The sequence below is a fragment of the Chelonus insularis genome, unplaced genomic scaffold (assembly GCF_013357705.1).
Source record: "Chelonus insularis isolate UGA/USDA-ARS -01 unplaced genomic scaffold, ASM1335770v1 contig_404_pilon, whole genome shotgun sequence".
Taxonomy (NCBI): domain Eukaryota; kingdom Metazoa; phylum Arthropoda; class Insecta; order Hymenoptera; family Braconidae; genus Chelonus; species Chelonus insularis.
In genome coordinates, this window is record NW_023276561.1 from 442,398 (window position 1) to 462,660 (window position 20,263).

General features: G+C 26.8%; 2 protein-coding genes across 4 annotated transcripts; both read left to right on the forward strand.

The window, feature by feature from the left end:
- The first annotated feature begins 691 nt into the window (after positions 1–691).
- On the forward strand, positions 692–6,661 carry dmpd (F-box protein dmpd). Of its 2 annotated transcripts, none has more exons than XM_035086805.1 (6): positions 692–931; positions 2,485–2,745; positions 2,822–3,070; positions 3,134–3,329; positions 3,405–3,778; positions 4,322–6,661. In XM_035086805.1, the coding sequence occupies exons 2-6, from the start codon at positions 2,515–2,517 to the stop codon at positions 4,715–4,717; spliced, it is 1,446 nt and encodes a 481-aa protein (XP_034942696.1). In that variant the 5' UTR covers positions 692–931; positions 2,485–2,514; the 3' UTR covers positions 4,718–6,661. The 2 variants fall into 2 exon arrangements, with proteins under 2 accessions (XP_034942696.1, XP_034942697.1); XM_035086806.1 differs by having other exon boundaries at positions 693–931; positions 3,405–3,766.
- Positions 6,662–8,311: 1,650 nt separating this feature from the next.
- Positions 8,312–10,193, forward strand: bigmax (helix-loop-helix-leucine zipper transcription factor bigmax). 2 transcript variants are annotated; one of them, XM_035086917.1, is made up of 5 exons: positions 8,312–8,643; positions 8,816–8,968; positions 9,100–9,476; positions 9,543–9,656; positions 9,722–10,193. In XM_035086917.1, exons 1-5 carry the CDS (start codon positions 8,607–8,609, stop codon positions 9,776–9,778), a joined length of 738 nt encoding a protein of 245 aa, XP_034942808.1. In that variant the 5' UTR covers positions 8,312–8,606; the 3' UTR covers positions 9,779–10,193. The 2 variants fall into 2 exon arrangements, with proteins under 2 accessions (XP_034942808.1, XP_034942807.1); XM_035086916.1 differs by having other exon boundaries at positions 9,097–9,476; positions 9,722–10,183.
- The last annotated feature ends 10,070 nt before the right edge of the window (positions 10,194–20,263 follow it).

Consider the following 20,263-nt stretch of genomic DNA (forward strand, 5'->3'; position numbering starts at 1 on the left):
GAGGAAGAGAGTGGAAGAATAAGTAAGATAGAATGAACAAAAACTTATTTTATACCTGTAATAGGTTCACAAAAGTTTTGGTTATAGTTATAACAGGTTTGGAAAGGTATTATGCATTCTGTTACCTGTTAAATCTTCTGATGCAGATGTTTTAGCATCCAAGAAATGACTAGTGACTTTAATAGCTAATAAAAGTACATGGTAACTGTTTATTCAATAATAATGTTTACTATTTTCAAGAAAATAATGCTATTAAATTTTTCCCAGTTTATTGTATTTATCACTTTTCCTTGTTCATGTTTTTAATCCAGTTTATTAAAATAATATCAAGAACAAAAAAAAATCATCAGTCAACATACTGTCTTGAATTTTAATTTATTAAAATTATTTATTTAGAAAAATTCTTTCTAACATCCTTTAAAGTTTTCACGCTTCAAGAATATTATTTGAAAGAAGAGTATTAAAAAATTCAAATTCAAATAACAATAAACAATAATAATATTGTCGGTTGATAATGTAACAATTATTTACCAAAAATGGAGTAATTCCTTCATTACCGACATTTAAAGGTCCAAGAAAGTCGTTTTTTTTCATTATAGAAAAGTGTTGCATGGTAACTAACGCTACTAGTATAGCAGAGGGAGTATAAGTAGAGAATATACATTGCGTGTATATTGTTGAAGATAGAAAATAATTTAAAAGCTAACGAGAGCAAACAGCCATCAACCGTTCGCTCAACAACAACGCACACAAAGTATCACAGTTAGTACATAAAACGGCTTGGGGTGTGCGTTCCATGTGTTTTAAGTTTATCATATATATTCAATTAGAATCCAAACCAGTTATTTCCATGCATCGGTGATAGTAATATTTATTTGTCCTAATTTCGGGCGAAATAGTAAAAAAAAATCAAATATCTAATCTAACCCACGTAAGTCTTTGTTGTCATTATAGCAATATATATATTTTATCATGTATACATATACACATATACACACGTAGATAATATATACAATAGTGCATTTACTGTTTCATGATGAGAAAAGTTATGTTTTGGTACTAACAAAATGAAATAAAGGAAAATTATAGCAAATGAATGCTTAAAAGATGTTAATGGTTTGATTTTCCACGAACGAAATCACTGGTGAAACGAAAAAGAAAACGGAGTCATGATCAAGTAGAAGGGGAAGGTTGTTTCCGTGTAGAGAGAATTTTCTCGTCGACCGGGTGCGGTTTTTTTCGTGTTGGTGTATATTTTGTAGAAGCAAATACAGTTGAACGAAGAGGTGAGGAAGAAGGAGGCATATATTGAGGAAAAAATGAGTGCAAGTGAAACAAAGCGAGTGTTCTGGACTCTGTAGAAAAGAGTGGGAGCTGCATAGAAACTACTGTGAGAGAGATGAAAACATTAGGACATATGTCCAAAAGAGAGAAAGAGACAAGAATTGAGAAAACGCGCTTTAAAGTGGGATCGACGTCAAAATGTCGCTGAAAACGCCAACGCGAACAGAGTAATCGTTGTGTTGTTCTCCTGTTTCATATCTTGTACGCGGTATTTTTCTACTTATCTATTACAACTGTAATAAAAAAAAAATCGGTTCAGAAAGCGTGGAAAAACAAAGCCTTGTTCTTCATGATTTTATCATAGTTTTCACCACTTATTCATACACAATAATCATTGTTTACGGTATTTTATTTATTTTTCTCTTCGATTCCTTATTTAAATCATCAGTTCAACAGCTTTGCTTAATGCGTAGTATCTCTCTTGATGCAATTATCTCTGTAAGAGATAATTTAAATGACTAGATTACATTTAAACGTCTAATACTCAGAATAAACAAAAAATCCTAGAAATTCAAACTGGGGATTTTCGTGGCAGAGATGTTTTGAAGACCAACTTAATGGATTTTAGACTCATTATGTTTAGATATCTATGGGATCTGTTCGGAGTTTGCTAGACTCTCTATTAGCATTTAGAAGCGCGGGGGAATATAGAAAAAGAGGGAGAAAGATGGGAACTAAGAAAGAGAGAGAACAGTTTTTCTTTAGTCGTGCGAAAGGGAGCAAAAGCTCGTGAGTTGATTGCATTGGGACATGAGGGATCGATTCTATCTGTTTTTTTGTGCATTTTTGTCATTTTCTTCAGCTTTGTATTCACTTTGATGTGTTCAAATATTCGTAGACACAATTAAAGGATTTCTGTAATTGAATGAGGAAATTAAAGGGAAATTATTGTGGTATGTGGAATTTGCTGACGTCCATTAACCCCGAAACTAAATCATTTTATTTTACTTGTTTGAAAAAAATATTTCAATAAATAACCTTCAATTGTTAAACTGTGAAATTGAAGTGTTCTGTCAAAGTGAATAATAACATAGTTTTATAAAATTAATAAAGAACGATTTATTATTAAAAATTAAACAATAAAAGTATTACCAACTACTGCTCTTTGTTTCCACTCAATATGCGTTTTCTTTATTTTAGGACGACTCGTTATCAAAAAAGTTAGTCAAAATGGTGTCCACTCGGCAATCGAGCAACATGGGAAGTAATTCTGCAAGAGTTACTGAACCTGCTGAAGCAGGTTCATTACGTAGACATCATGCTCATGCACAAACATCTAATGTTCAATCAAATCCAGAACCTGCTACTACTCGGCAAGTTAATCTACTCGATTTGCCACCTGAAATTTTGGAAAAAGTAACCAGTTACTTGAATTATAATACAGTAGCTCATCTTCGTTCGGTTTGTAAACTTATATTTTCAATTTAAAAATAGAAAAGATAAAAGAAAATATTCCAATAATTGAATTTTATTTTAGGTATGCCATCAAATGAACTCAATGTGTGGAGCAATTCTAAACTCAACGTTTCAGAAGCTTCAAACACAAATGTTTAATCGTTTTCAAGCTATTAAAGCTCAAATGCCTAGACGTGAGTCTGCAAGACGTAATCATCCTTTAGCTTGTGAATCAGACATCATCGAAACTCTTCATATGCGTTTGACTCTATTACAAATGAGTTTTGGTAAACACATAGAACGAAAACACTGTTGCTTTTTTCCCGGAGAGGTATAATTCAATTCAATTGTTCTTTAATATTGATTATAATTTACTGAAATTTGTTTTTAATAGATTTTAGATGAAGTTTATCGTATTCTTCATTACATAAAAGTAACTCCGAAGCTAGCAAAACCCTATAAAGTCACTGATGAACTATTCGATCTTAGTACCATGGCAATGGAATACTTTAAAGAACGTATTGAACCAACTCTTCCTGAAATAGCATATTTTGGAGCTGATTTTCTCGATTTCGCTGGCACTTTTGCAAGTTTGTATTATTCTATAATAGTTATTAATTTGTGAGATAAGTATAAATTTTGATGAGTCATTTTATGCATTAAAGGTCCCAATACAGTAAGTAAACAATTTATTTGTTTGGATCCAACACCACTGAGTGGTGATACAAGCAAAAGTAGTAGTAGTAGTATAGAAGGCTCTTCTCGACTTTCATCTGATGAACAAGCAGAGCTGCTTGAAAATAGCGTACCTCCTCAATCCAACATGGTACTGCGAAAACGCATTCGCAAGATCAAACAAGGAATGAAAAGGTACAACAGCCAACTTACTTTGATGCGAAGGGATCTACGAAATTGTAAAGCTAAAATTGCCGAGCAACAAAAGCAGATTGTTGAATATGCTACTCGGCTTGATGATAATGATAAAAAGAATGAAGAAACTTCGAGAAAATTCAGCACTCTCCTACAGGTATTTACTAAGGTATAATTAGTACATTGTCAAGACATCAAACGATTCTTCAAGACTTTTTTAAATTACGAGTTTGCGAATTTTATATTAAAAAGTCATTTTTTATTATAGAATTTAAATACTTAAATAATACTATACACTCATATATTTATTATATGACTTAACCTTCATGTTTTTTTTTCTAAACGTCCATTTTATGTTTATCTTTCCATTAACATGATTCAAACATCAGAATTATTTATATAAGAAACATAATGAAAAATTTTAAATAATGAATTACATAAAAATATCGTTTATTTACGAATTTTTATATTACGTATTAGTAATCATTTCCGTATCTACGGATTCCATGAATAAAAATACACTGTGATCATTTATTCCTAACTTTCAACCTGAATTTCTTAAGTGAAAGTCATTTAGAAGCAATTTTTGTATATAAAGTCTTAGAAACTTGAATATTTTTTTTTAAATTATTTTAAACTAATCGCAGACTCGTGTTGTTAAATTAATCAAAATTATATTACCATTTTCTAAATTATTTTTTTGAATTTTCAGGAGTTAAATAAGTGTAAGACGGAACTGCAATACTGGCGATCAAAATCGCCAGCGATACCAGTGTGCAACGGATGTGGCCAATCAATTCCTATGCCAACAGAAGATTTTCAAGCTTTAGCAAATCAAGGAGTTCTTCCAGAATCCTTTGGTGAGCCACTTAATTTTATTCCTATCCCAGATTTAGATAGTCCTACAGAATCAACGTCGCAATCATCTCAGTCTCAATTACAACTACAATCAGTGCCTGTGTTATCAGAAATGGCACCACCTAAGGCACCTCTTTCTTCTGTTATATTAAATAAACGAAAATCTACTGAAGGTACACCTAGTTTAGACGTAACCAAAAAATCCCGACGTACTGCCAAGTCCCGCCAAGCTAAACGCTCAAAGATTTAAGCAACGCTGATCATGGTACAAAAAATTAAACACAAAATATCTGTTTGATATATATCTATATCTTTTTTTTTTGTTTTATATTTTATTCTTGAATTCTTCTTTGAGAAGATCAATAATTACCACTTTTAACACAAGTGAATCAAAGACAATTCATAAACAAAAGTACAAAACTTTTTCCCTAATGTATCCAAAGTCTACAGGGAAGTTCAAAAGTTCTCTTTATTGTTCCGTATATTTTTCATAACTGAAAACATAATAATTCTAAATGATAAGTCTTTATTTATTCACTTGTTGTTAACAAAAGTGGAAATTTTAGTATAATTATAACGCGTGGAATCCGTGTGTTTTTAAGTAAAGTTTATTTGTTAGATATTGATTCTTGTATTTATAGAATATTTCTCACAGAAAATAACCTCGGCGTTTTGTTTCCAATTAATTATTTTTTTTAAATCATTGGTCAAAAGATAAACAAATAATTGGAAAAATCACTCAGGACAATACCGGAGCAGAGACTTGCCGTAATAGATCAATTATAAAACAAAGAATTGTATATTAATTATTACAGATGATATTTATTAATAATCTGTGATAATTTCTATTACAAATCTATCTCCCCTTTTGTCGAATATCAATTCTCGTATCAGTGGGAACTCAGATAATTATTTGGCAACATTTATCGTATGGAGTTTAGTACCTGATACAAATAATTCAAAAAATAAAATAAATAATGACCAAAATTGGAATTAAGGAAACAAATATTTCTACAGGTATTCCAAATTAGTCTACCATGTAGAGTCATATCAATTTATATTTTTTATTTTTTACTTTTTTAAAATATAAATTACCAGTTGTTTTATTTCTTTTTAAAGATTTTTCATTGAAAATTTAATTACATAACAAAATACCCCAATGGGCGGCTGGAAAATTACCGTCAATTTTAATACTTTATTTATTATTTGTCTCACTGATTCGAAAGAATGAATTATAATCAATTTATATCGACCACTCCTTGATGTTAGACAGATTGCCATTAACTGCAATACGACAGCAAGAAAAGAGTGCGATTTATTAATAGAAATATCGTGAGTTATTCATGATTATTATTCATAATCATATACTTACGAATTAAAATATTAAAATAACAAATATACATAATACTAGTAATTGAATATAATACTTTATTATAAAAATATTCAATAATGAAAAAAAAAAAAAATTATATATATTTGGAAAAAGTGTAAACCGTGATTGCGCTTTGAAGCATTCTAGTTTGAATTTTGAACAATAAAAAGTATATGTAAATTATAAAAAATTACAATAATTATCATAATTACTAATACTAATAAATAATAATATTAATGATAATAACAATGCGAATATAACAGCAATTAATCACTATCGATCATAGATTTATTTTATAGAAATTACTGACATAAATATTGATGTATTCATCATTCGATTCATAAATATTTATGTGTATAATTTCATCTCTATTTTCAAACAGAAATCATATGATACATTTAAACAAACGTAAAAATTAATAAAAGTTTGAGTGAAAAAAATTTAATCAATACAGCTAGCTTTTTTGTATGAATGTGAATATTATAAATAAAAAATAATGATCAATAATAAAAATAATTAAAAAGAAAAGATATATTATATATTATTATATATTAAATACTATATATAATTTTGATTAATACGACGAAATTTCATTCGATGTGATGATTTATCGAAAGAAAATAACAAATCGTGAAAAGTGACCTTTATTGAAATAATTATCCATAGATTCTGGCTTTACAGTCAGATTAATGGATTGAAAAATACATTAATTTTGGCATAAAGTTATGTAACTTGAAAAAGGGGGCGGTCTTTATTTACATTGTCGGAAGCTTTGAGTCGTACATAAGTTGTAAAAAAAATATTTGATTTATTTTATCAAAAGAGGAAAGAAATTTTAAATAATAAAGAAAAGTAATATTTAATAAAAAAAAACAATGTTGGTGCCTGAAATTAATGCTTCTGATAACTTTAGTTGGCTTTTGGGCTTAATGATAAGTAAATCAACGAAATTTTTCCATAAATATATTGTTGATAAATAAAAGAAATCAGTTAGGACAAAATAGTAATTTGCAAAAGTAAGAAAATAATGAAAATATTTACTCTAATTCCGACGATCTCCGTCCCCTAGTGATATCACTTATGTAAGATGTGAAGTACCAGTAATCAGCGATGAAAATACAGTAAATTTAACAAAAAATTGAATTAATAATTATAATATAGTTAATAATTATAATGAAATAATATTCTTTAATAATGATTAATATGATAATTAATATTAGTTCTAGTAAAAATATTGATAAGAGGAACTAAAATAGATGAATATCATCATATAATTGCGCTTATTTTAATCGAGTCTAGAACAATAGTTGTATGTACAATCGACTATAAACAATGAATACACAATTAGGAGTTAATTAGTTAAATGTGATTTAGTCCTCTGTATCAGAGATTGTGAGAGCGTAAGGGGAATGTAAATTTCATAAGAGTTTGAGAATGAGCGTTGAAGAGAAAAATGAAAAAAAAAATGGATAAATAAATAGGAAAAAAGATGTTAAGATATAGAAAAAAAAATATAAAAATGAGGGTATATATATATATGCATATATATATTCACTTATGCAATTCAATGTTTAAATTTATTTTATTTACTCTAAAAATGTCAGTAAGAGAAAAATATATAATGTATTTCTTGTATTTACTTGAAAGTCCGCACAACTACAGAAAGAAATCTTAAAAAAAACTGTTATATTGATACGAAAAAAAAATGCTAATTAAAAAATACATAAATAATAAATATAAGATAAAATAATAATGAGATTTATAATGAAGTGATATTGTCAGCGCTCCTACTAATATTTTACGCCGAGGATTAACTTAATTACTTTACATCCTTGTTATTTTCTGTGTATTGGAGCGATTGTAAATACACCATATAAAATAAATATTATTTAACATATGGTTTTATAATTGAACAAATATTCGTTATTATAGTTTAATCATATTAGTTCAAATATGTATTTAATTAATAATTCTAATTAATTTTCAAGTGGTGCAGTGAATAAAAATAATATTAATATAAATATCTCGCAGTTTATATATTTATACGTCCAATTTAATTTAAAAAATTATTTTTAATTTAACAATTAATTGTACATTGTTTAGAATTATTTGTAGTATTTCAAAATTAAGTGATATGTAGAAAATTTAAGATACTTTTTTGCATTTCATGAGCATTGAAAAATATTTGTATTATTTAATTTTTGTTTTGAAATTTCTCTTTTTGTTTACAATTAAAATGCATATTAATGTTATCAATAATGATATTAACGAATGTATGAAATGTATGTATATGTTTTCTTCACAATGAGTCACATGTGCTTTTGTTTGACAGATATATTATGTTGTCCTTAGCAACGAACATTTTCCCGCGTATTTTTTACGTTGATTGCTCTATTTACCTTTCATTGCAATCAAATTCATGTTCATTGTACTTTTCACCGGTAGAGTGCGGCACTTAGTGCAGTGAAACACTTGCAATATGGTCGTCCAAAATGGCCGCTTGGTCGACGTATTGTTATTGCGAAACTTTCTTTATTCGAACCATTTTTACAAATATTACGTATGACATATGTTGCAATCAACATTGTTATGAGTGTATTTAATGTCCTTGAAGAGTACTTCGTATTTACTCGTGATTTGAACGAACACGATAACGAGCAAGTTCGAATGTTTCCATTAACCTCCGCGACAAGTTCGCGTTATTCAACTTAATTTTTTATTTAATTTCCATTGAGTTATCTGTGAATACTAATCAAATATTCACGACATGGCTGATGTGACCCATAAGGAAAGTTATGAGACACGTAAGTATTCATGTGTTAGTTAGATAACATTCATTTTTCTAGTCTCATAATGTTTTGTTTATATGCATTGTTGAACTGTATTAAAAATTTTTTATTATTAAAGTTTTTAATCCTATTGCTAATTATTCGATGTGTGATAAGATAAGACAATATATATTGCATGATTTTACAGAGAAAAAAATTTCCAGTAGTGGAAGTACAGGAAACGCTGGATCAGAAGGAGATATGAAACGTGAACCATCAAGTCCTACTGAAAGATTTGTTTTTTCCCGTTGTAATAGTACGGGATCAATTCATACTCCATCGTCTTCTGCCCATAATACTGGTAAAGTAATTTATTTTATTGATTTACTTAAACTTTTATTAAAATTTTATCTCTAGTATAAATCTTGAATATTTCTCAAGAGTATTCAATTAATACTGAAAGAATTATTTAAATGAATTTTATTTCAGAAGATGAAGACAGTGATAACAAAAATTCAACCATTAGCTATAAAGAACGTCGTAGAGAAGCACACACTCAAGCCGAACAGAAACGTAGAGATGCAATTAAAAAAGGATATGACTCTCTACAGGATCTTGTGCCTACATGTCAACATACTGATTCTTCAGGATATAAACTTTCAAAAGCAACTGTTTTGCAAAAATCTATAGATTATATACAATTTTTATTGCAACAAAAGAAAAAACAAGAAGAAGAACGAAATGCGCTTAGAAAAGAAGTTGTAGCTTTAAGAATCATGCAAGCTAATTATGAACAAATTGTTAAAGCCCATCAAACCCAACCCGGACACGCTGAAACACGTGTTTCGGATGAAACCAAATTCCAAGTAGTAAGTTTTAATATTTTTAGATTAACAGTTTTGATAGAAACAATTTAGTATCATCCTTTTTGTTAGTTTCAGGCAATTATGGATAGGTTATTTCAAACTTTCAGCAATATATCTGTAGCGAACTTTGCTGAATTATCTGCATGTGTTTTTAGCTGGCTAGAAGAACATTGTAAACCTCAGGTAATTACTAAAAAATACATTTTTTTTAAAATATACAGTTTTTAATAATGAAAAACATGTTTCAGACGATGCGAGAGGTAGTGATATCAGTTCTACAGCAACTTCACAATCGAATTAGCTAGTCTATAAAGTAATTCGATATTTTTTTTATAAATATTACAATTTCCATATTAATTATTGCCTGATTATTGTCTCGATCGTTCAGACATAAAGTTACCAACGTATTATTTTATAAAATATACAAATGAAAACTTAAATTAGTTAAGTAAACTTAAATGAAGTAATAAAAATATTATAAATATTTTTTTGAAATCAGGGTGAGGCTTATGTGCCTTTAGAGGTAAGAATGTTAAATAAGAAAATGCCTTTTATTGAAAAATGATATTGATTTGAATACTGAATCACAAATAATATTTAGATGGTAATACAAATAGAAATTTTTTTTATATACAAATACTAAATTGATGTTAATAAATTATTTTAGTAATTATTAATATAGAAAGATTGTTATCTATTTCTTTAATACAAGTTGCCATGTAAATATGAATAAACATTTATTATTCACGTTTATTTATTCTTTGTATTATTTATTTTCACTAGATGATTTTTTAGATTTTTTCGGACTCCGTTGGCATACTTTCACCCTGTGTAATATCGTTTAATTGTATGATATCATTTCTGGCACGAGTAGCATCTCCTGACCCACCTGGACTCCGTCTTCCTCTTCGTCTTTTTGCTCTATCAACTCTTTGACAACACAAGTCCCTGAAGATGCACGCGTAACATGTAAGTAACGCTGTTATCATTATTCCACCTATCACTAAAATAATCACTAATGATATCGATAATTCTTCATCCATTTTCAACTGATAAATTAGACCTGTAAACAAAAAGCAACACATTTATTACCACTTTAAACATTCAGTACTGTTTTTTCTTGATATAATAAATGCATTTACTTATTTTTATAATTGATATTTATCTAATTGAAACGAATGTATATAATCCTTTGAAAAAATTCTACAAAACTTGCATCAAACGTATAAAATTAAATCCATTAAGCAGATTAAAAAATTAAAAACTTGAAAAGGGTAATGTTATCATTTTCAGCATTTGCATAAACTTCAACAGTAGTCTATTTTAGTTCAATTAATCAAATAAAAAAAATACATTTAACAGACAAGTTGTTGACCTACATTGAGATATTATATAACTTTAAAATTCAGAATGAATAATAACCTTTCTTGTATAGCTAGTTTAATCAAATTCTCATTATTTGTGATATTTGTCTCAATTATTATTCAACAGCCAGATAATTATAGATTGAGCATTCTTTTCTTTTCTTTCCACATCATTTGTCTTATCTTACGATCAATATTAACGGAGTATTAAAGAATCTGGATTTTATCGAGCTTATAATCGGTCAACGAGGGTATTCATGGAATAGATTATATTAAGTGAACTGAGGGACGGATTTCATTCGTGAAAAATGAGATCTAATACTTCAATATACTTTAGAATTGTTCAATGATGTATATAATGATAAATGTCGATTTTAATATTAAAAAACACTATGTATACCCTTGTAACAAATTCATTATTTTATAGTAGAAAAGGTCAATATTCGATCAGACTTGCTGAATAAATTTCATGAATAAAATTTCAATTTATCTGCACAACTTGGAAATTAATAAATCAGTTCTATTTTCCAATTCAAAAGTTATCTGTCTTTCCTCTACCACTAGAAATAATAAAGTGATAGCTATGTTGGAAAAAAATTAGTAAGGGTGAAAAAAAAAACACTCTCTCCTGAAGTGTAAGATTGAATTTTTCGACAATAGAACACAATTTTCTCATCTTGTCAGTATTTTCCAAGTCGAAAAGGGGAAAAAATTACTCATAAATCGTACGATATATTTTTTCACGATTCCCTCGACATTCTGATACTTTCTTTTCCTTTTCTAAAAGAATTGTCTCTTTATTCATTTAAGATACAAAATTGTACACTACATCCTTTTTATCTACCCTTCAATTCTTTTCTTTACTTTATCTTTTTATTTCCCGTCTGTACCTTAAGGTATAGATATATAGATGTCATCAGATTATTTATCAAGTCTATTTCAGCCTCGGCAACTGTCTTTCTTCCTGCCTTTTTTCTTCCCCATTTTAGCAAATTGATAAAGTAAAATTTCAAAAACGTTGCAAATTTTTTTATGTTTTTTATTTTGTTTCCAGACTATTAATACGTATGCTGTTCCACTAATTTTTTAGCATTGTAAACTTTGAAAAGTTTTTTCTATCCAGAGATATCGCTTTGAAAAAAAACTCTGTATAGTTTTAAAACAATGGTATCTAGAACAACAAAGTAACGAATTCGAAACAAAAAAATTGTAATTGGGATTGAATGAAAATTTTTGTTAATAGATATGTTGACAATATTTAATCCAGTACAATCACTTTGTGGACCATAAAGGTTTCCATCATGCTTTTAGAGAAGGGAAAGGAAAATTATTTAGTCAAGCGTCAACTCCTACTATCAAAGTGGTGAATAATTTATTTTTAAACATCCTATCAAAGGTTTGTGAAGAAGAAGATTCAATTAGTATTGAGTGTTTTTTTCTTTTATCAGTGTTGAACTGTTGAACATAAAGACTAAATCCAACAGTTTGTAATAACTTTAATGACTATGAAACAAATCAATTGCAGTTTCGTATATCATGCTACTGGAAATCTCTATAATGTAATTCAATATGAATTCCTTTAGTTTGCAATATCAATAGAAATTGAAAATTCATATCCTTTATGGTATTTGATGGTAGAAATGTACCTACTGCAGTTTATGCTTATCAGTGCACGAGAAGATTAAATTTTAATCTTCTCTTGGTTCATGCAAATCTGTGAATGAATATCAAGTATTTACACCTGTTTTAAATTGTTTATAACATGACTTTTTAGTGAATTGTGAATTCTATTTAGTTTATAGTTTCTTATGGAAATTTATTTAAATTTTATTGGGTAGCAAAAGAATGATACATTCATAATTAGAGAATTCATTGCTGAATTAGATGAATAGCACATTCACGAATGATATTATTCATCCATCTATAATGGATTTCATTATATGAAATGATTATTCCATCACTTTGTATGCTAACTTATGAGCCTTTCAATTAAACACAAAGGACATAAAATAGATATTCGCAATTTAACTTTATTTAGACATCATTATTCATAATTGTGTGATATTAAAATTTTTAATGGCACTCATACTCTACTGATACTCATACTATATAAAATATATCATTCTGAATTTAATTATTCAAGATGCTTTTAATACTATTTTTTTTTATCTATAACGTCCAACTAATATTGCCTTTAAAAATAAAGTAATTAAAGTAAAAAATTGTACCTTTAAATTACATCAATATTTACTATGAATCATAATTTGTTGAAGCTTATCTAAATAAAATAAATCTTTAATGAATATTTTTATGAAATAATTACAATTAATCAATTTTAATAAAAGTAATAGTTCACTTACATTATTTAATAAATTACATTTACTTAAAATATTTTAAAATAATGTGTATTATTATTTATACTTTTTTTTATATGTTTTAAAAATTAATTTAAATAGACATATGAAAAACATTTTAGAGATCAATGGATTTATTTATTGTTAATTTTGTGTTCCTATGAATATTATTATTATTATAATTATTAATGTTAGTGAATAATACAATTTTCAGTTTTATATCATTTTCAATGAACGGATTAAATTGAATGGAATTTTGAAACATAATTTAGAGAACTATTTTCATGCATATAAAATAATAATAAATATTAAAAATATTTTTTAATTTTTTTTTTTTAATAAAACAATGTTTTATTTTAATATAAAATATTTCAAAAATTTATGATATATTTTTATCGAAATTTTTACCTGAAATATTTCCAATAGATCAGATAAATTGCAAGCAACTTGTTTGAATTTACGTTGTTAAAGAATGATCAAGCTCAAGAGAGCGTCGAAAAGCTCGTTGATAACCTTGTGAAGCACAGACCAATTCTAGTTGGTAGGATTGAAACTTTCCATTGAATATCCATGGGACTCGTAACATTTTATTTTCTTGGAGTATTTTTTCAACCTCTTGTCCCACTTCTCTAGTATTCGATTTTATTTATACACACATTTGTATTTTTTTTATATTCGTAATCACTCAAGCATCTCAAATACTTGGTCAGCGATGCTTTTTATATGTGTAGTTAAATTGAAAAATTCCGTATCCTCATAAGTTTTTTTATCGCTCATATTTGTAGAGAGACATTTTTTCCACTGTATATCGGTCCAATATAAATGCCAATCGAATTTATTGAAAGTATTAATAGAAATGAAAATTAAAAAACTTTACTCATAATTTTAAACTTCATTGTTTTAATGAATGAAAGTGAAATAATTAAGAAGTTTAAATAATTAATAGTAAATGAAGAAAGTATTTTTTATTAATGTTTATAAAGTTTAACAATGGGGTCAGTGAACACACAGATAGTTGTTACAGGTTGCGACTTATACAAGCGACTGTGGGATACCGAGGGTAGTTTCGCACTTCAACCCCTTCTTCGCTTACCAATCCTTGCGCGTCGGCCGGAAACTCGTCGCTTATATTCTCCCCTCAATTTTCTCCTCACAATTCTCGTCCCTTTTTCTACTCGTGTTACTCTACATTACCCTTTACTTCTTTAACTTTTATGTTGTATATTAGGAGAAAACTTTAGATATAATATTAAGCTTCAATTAAAATAACTTTCTTACGAGTTGTCTGTGAAATTTTTTCCATTAGATGGTAATTTTGTTATTAGGTAAAAAATAAAACACAACCAAATAGGTGTGTTATTCTGTGTCAATATGTAATTTATTTATTTTACTTCGACGATCTTCTGTAAAAATACAAGATAAAATAATATTTACCGGTAAATTTATTTTAAGTTATTTTATTTTTTATTTTGAAGTAATCTTTTAATTGTTAGTGTACAGAAGTCTCGATGTATCTTGTAGCCAATTTTAAATTTAAAATCAAATTGTAAAAATTTTTTTATTATATAATTTTTGATCTTGAAATTATTTATCGAGACTATATATTTTTTATTAAATTATCTTAACTTGATTGAAAAATTGCTGTCTCCGCTTCATGATTCAATTATTTGTCAATAAATTGGTCCTGACCAATTTTTTCAAAAGGAAATTGGAGTTTAGTGTGAAAGCTCTTGAACATCGAAAAAAAAAAAGAAAGAAAATTGGTTTGCATCAAGAAATTTTTTTTAAAACTTTTTTATTATTCCGGAGTATTTTTTTTTTAAAAAAGAGAATTGAACTTTTGAATTAACTAACTTTTAGAATTTTGTAATTTAAAATAACAATACTCACTCTTGAAGTTGAGATTGAGGTTCTGATGATGACTTAACATTACCTTGGAAAATTAATTAACTAATCCACACTTTTGGAACCCATATAATATGTCTCTTATTATCAGGAATAATGAACTATATTACGTAATTAAATTTTGAGTATTAATTATGTAATGATTTAGATTACAATTACCCCGTTGATATTCTTTTTATAATTCAGCATGACGTTGTGTAACTACATATTAAATATACCTATAATTATTGTGTAAATAAATTTTTTTACAATTTTTTAATGTTCTGTAGAACTTAATATTCAATCGCAATTTCTAAGTAAATTTCTTTAGATGCTCACTCAAATAAATCACTTTAAATCTGATTCTTTAATAATTTTGGCTACTGACAATTTTTCTTTAAAATTATATTAAACAAAATTTTAAAAAAAAAGCATTCATAATTCAAAGATTGAAATAAAAAAGACAAAATATTATAAATAAAATATTATGTTTAAAAGCTCACAGTAATCCTGTTTTACTTTTAAAAAAATTTTAATTTCTTTACACAGTTTATTTTTTATAAATATTAATACTTTTAAGTGACGTTAAATTTATTCATAAGTTTATTCTATCATGCAAGAAGATAAACATTGATTAAAGTTATCTGATAATTGTATGTTAATGTCTAAAATAATTAAGAACTTTAACCACTAGAATTTTAATAACTTTCGATTAAATTTTTAATTAATGTTTTCTATTTATTTATAGCTATAAGGCAACTCTTATTTGATGTTTACAAACAATCTCAGAAGATAAAAATAAACTTTTCAAATAAATTCAAGATCATCTGAAAAAAATTAATATTTATAGTAACAATTTTTAGGGAAGTATTAATTTTTTAATAGAGTGAACAAGGTATGACCTTACTTAGGCGTTAGAAAAGTAAAAAAAAAGTGTTTAAAATTGATCTTATCTTATGTTTTAATAACTTAAATACATACAAGTAATATCAACTTTAAAAAGACAAAATCGAATATGTCTGACAGAACGTATTGATATACTACTGAAACTTCAATTTCTATGTTACCACACATATGGATTACATTCAAGAAATATTATAGTTGAGATTTCTCTTCTTATACTTCTTCCTTAAGGTCTAAATATTCTGAAAGACTCGCCAAACATTGATCGGAAGCTTTAAATACTTATCGCAGTACCTATATATATATATATACTAGGAATAACTTTACTTTGGTAAATAAAATAAAGTTAAGAGTAAAAGTACCAAAGTATAGAAACTAGAGTTAGATTTAGTTAAAGAGTTATCTGGATAAATTGTAATTACATTCGATATGTTGAAAAGAAAATAATTTATTTCTATAAATAAAAAATTTGACGTAAAATCTCATGTTCATGTAACAAGAAATAAGTTTTTTATTTCCTCTTCACGTCATTCTGACCAACCTGCACGTAATCATTCTCTGGAGACTGATTCTTAGTAAATGGACCCTGATATACTACTAAGATTAGAATTTACGAGCTACGAGTTGAGAAAATGCTGGAAAACGATACTGAGGTCTTGCAAACTACCAACTTTATGATCTCCTTATCCAGTTACGTTATTTTCCGCGGTCTTATTCTCTTTCCGAAATGATCACATTACTTATTTTTCTAACAAAAGGACAAAAAGCAAGATTAGTTTATAAAAAAAATATTGAAAAATTACAGACATAAAATTGTCATTAAAATAAATCTAATTAGTGACTGTTTCTGTTGTTAAATAACTCAATAAAATAAATCCCTTCAGTAATTCTGCTCTAATTATCAACTGTATACATTTGAATGAAAAAAAAGAATACCAGCATATGACTTTGGTTGATTAAATTAAAAATAAACTACTATGAGATTTTATTTCATTAAAATTTTAATTAAATCGAATGCTTGTTATTGATGAGAATGAAAGTTAATATGTACTTATTTTGATTGAAAGATTCTTCTGTTCTTGTTATCTGTAAAAATAATGAAGCTTGTTATGAAACTCTTGTAAGGTTATTTTTCAATCATAAATATGATTTTAAAATAACAACTGTCTGACTAACTTTTATAAAAGCAGTTATAAGAATGATAAATAAATGTCATCTTTGGTTAAGTTTAACAGAATAAAATTTTTATTCATCTCTAGGGTTTACATAACATTAGCAGTAGAATAGGCTTTGTTCAAAATGACATAAAATGTTGAATTATTTTACTAGACTTTATACAAACCCACTTTTTCTTAAGGTATTATCTTTCAAACTTTACTCGAAGAGTTTTAAAACAGTTTTATTTAATAAGAAATTAAAAAGATGCTTATAATTAAATGATTTGTGTTTTGTAACTTTTCAAAGGATTATATTATTTTATCATAATTATTACATTCTTGCTATTGGGATTTTAATTATTAACTAATTAATCTTAAATAAAGGAATATTTTATAATAAATATATCAAAGTATTTAAACAATAGTGATTAATCAAGAACAAATTTTTTTTTTAACATCAAAATTTTAGTCTTTGATAAACAAAAGCATTTTTGTCATTCAACATTTTTTATTATCAAGGATATTATCCCGGACAAAAGTGCAGTTATTTTATATAAAATTGTTTATTATTTTTTTTTAGTGTTAAAAAAAGTATTTTTCAACAATGTTAACTACAATCCTTTCATAATTTTCAACGTAAAATCATATGATGTGATTGAAAAATGCTTTTTTTCCTGTTATCTCTTGATTTATATAAAAAAGAATGGAAATTTTAAAATGAATAAAATTGGTTATAAGAGAACTTTTATTTTTATAAACATAAACATAAAAAATATATATATGGTTTTAGATCTCTGCTTACATCTGAGATTGTCATGGGGCTTTAATGGGTTAAGTGCTTACAAAGTCAATACTAACGATGTTATACTACGACGTCAAGTATTTGATATAGCCATTTTAGCATGCCTTGATTAAACAGCAATTTACTACATTTTGCTCGGAGATGAAGCTTACATTCGATTCATGTTGACCTTCTCAGAGGAACAGAAACGTGTATGTTACATAAATTCCCTGTGTCTATAAAGGTATTACATTTTGATAAATATAATTATTTACTCAGATATATGTACATTAAACAGCTTTTTATTAAAAATAAAAAAGCCTAGTAAATATTATCCAACTTGAGGTGAAAATTACGTAATTGATAAAGTTTGTTCTTTTTAGAGTAACTTTTATCCCAAGTTGAAAATCACACTTTTGATTTATATTTAATTTATTCATTACTATAGTCATTATCCAAGTGTCATATCAAAATAATATACTTAAAGTGTTTTCAATATTGAATGATATAAAGAAAAGGTGGGTAAAGTGGGATGCGAGGGCAAAGTGAAATGCTTGAGACAATGTACTAATTTATGAAAATAAGTTTAAAAAGGCTTATTGCACCATTTTGTTTATCAATTTTTTAATTTATTAATCAATTAAAAAGCATTAACATTTGTTAATACAATGTTCAATTTGTTTATTTAAATTTGTTCGTGGTGTTCCACTTGACCCCCTCTTCCCCTAAGTCAATTACAGACTATTGACATCAATTTTTAACCCTCGAGGCAAAAAGAGTAAGTATAAGCTTGAAATCTATATCTGTCTGTGGTTTTGTAGCTACAAAATGGATGAACTCATTTCAACGTTTTTTTTTTTTTTCGAAAACTGGTTTGATTGGAATTGTTATATTATTTAATTCATTGTTTATTTTTAAATAGATATAATACGTCATTCAAACTATCCAAATATAATCATATATGAAATTCCTTTTAAAAATAATATTACTTGGAATACTATTCTAAAAATATTCTTATCTGATTGTTATAAGTATAAAGTTGTTTCTTATCATTTTGCTCCACATTTTTTGCATTTAAATGCATGATCTAAAGGTATTTTTTTACCTTAAGCAAAGGTACATGAAGTATGTTATATATTTCAACAACAGAACAATGTGAGATGATTTTTTACCCTTCCCATTTTTTCTGATATCCTACATTGCTTTCGATAATAATCAATATAATTATATATAAATTAATTATTAACATTTTTTGTGAATTTAATTTGTTTGATGTATATCATAATATGTAACTAAACTGACAATGAATCCAACATAAGTAGAAGATCCTGAATGTCATGGGGAATTTTTGTCGTGACGGAAACGATTCTTTCCGTAATTATACTACCTGTGATAAATATGACACAAATATTAGTCTCAAATATTTACAATAAATATATTTTTCATTTAAATGAAATTAAAAATTCTGAATCACATCATTATGCTCATTAGCATTTTGAAACATACAAGTTTTTTTGTTCATACAAATATGTTGAAAAATATTTTGCATATAAAAAGCAGCAAAAATGGTATTATGTTATGTAGGTCAACCTGTATGTAATCCCATTTTTATTAACAATTCAGAAACATTGATTTTATCTTAAGCAAATAATGTTAAGTCGTAGTTTGAGTCCAGGATTAGGTATATCTGATTTACATGTTAATGCCTCATGGAGTTAAAGACTCCTTAAATAGTTTTTGACTTGTGAACCTTTTCACGGAAAACCAGCTGGGCTTTTAGTTTTCATTTCATTTTTAACTAATAACCTATCATTAATTATGAGATAAATAGATTTTTCGGTATACATATATCCTCATCATCTGGTGCTATGTTACTAAACACCTGTTGAACATAAGGATGAGCTACAATTGTTTTCCTCTTGCATTAAGTAGTTAATACGTAATAGATAGTTTACCATAAAATTTACACAAATAAATATTCACACATTCTTATCTAGAATAAATTAGAAGAAGCGTCAAAGTTAAAAATTATCTTGTAATATATTTAATATTTATATACTGGAAAATTTTTTTTTCTTCAAAATTACAAGGATGGTAAATAGTTTTTAAATTATTTTAACAATGATATTATGAGAGTTTTAGATAAATTTTACAATAAGTTTAAAGAAAAATGTTGAAGCATTCTTTGAAAATGTCATAATTCTTACGGTGTGCACAATAATTTTAACTGTAGATGAGTTCCGGAACTGGTTAAAGTGTTGCTGAGTAATTTGTCTCAAATTTGGAAAGAATTCTTGAAGAAATATTGTACAGTGATTTTGTGGTGAGTTATAGAGGAAAATTTTTT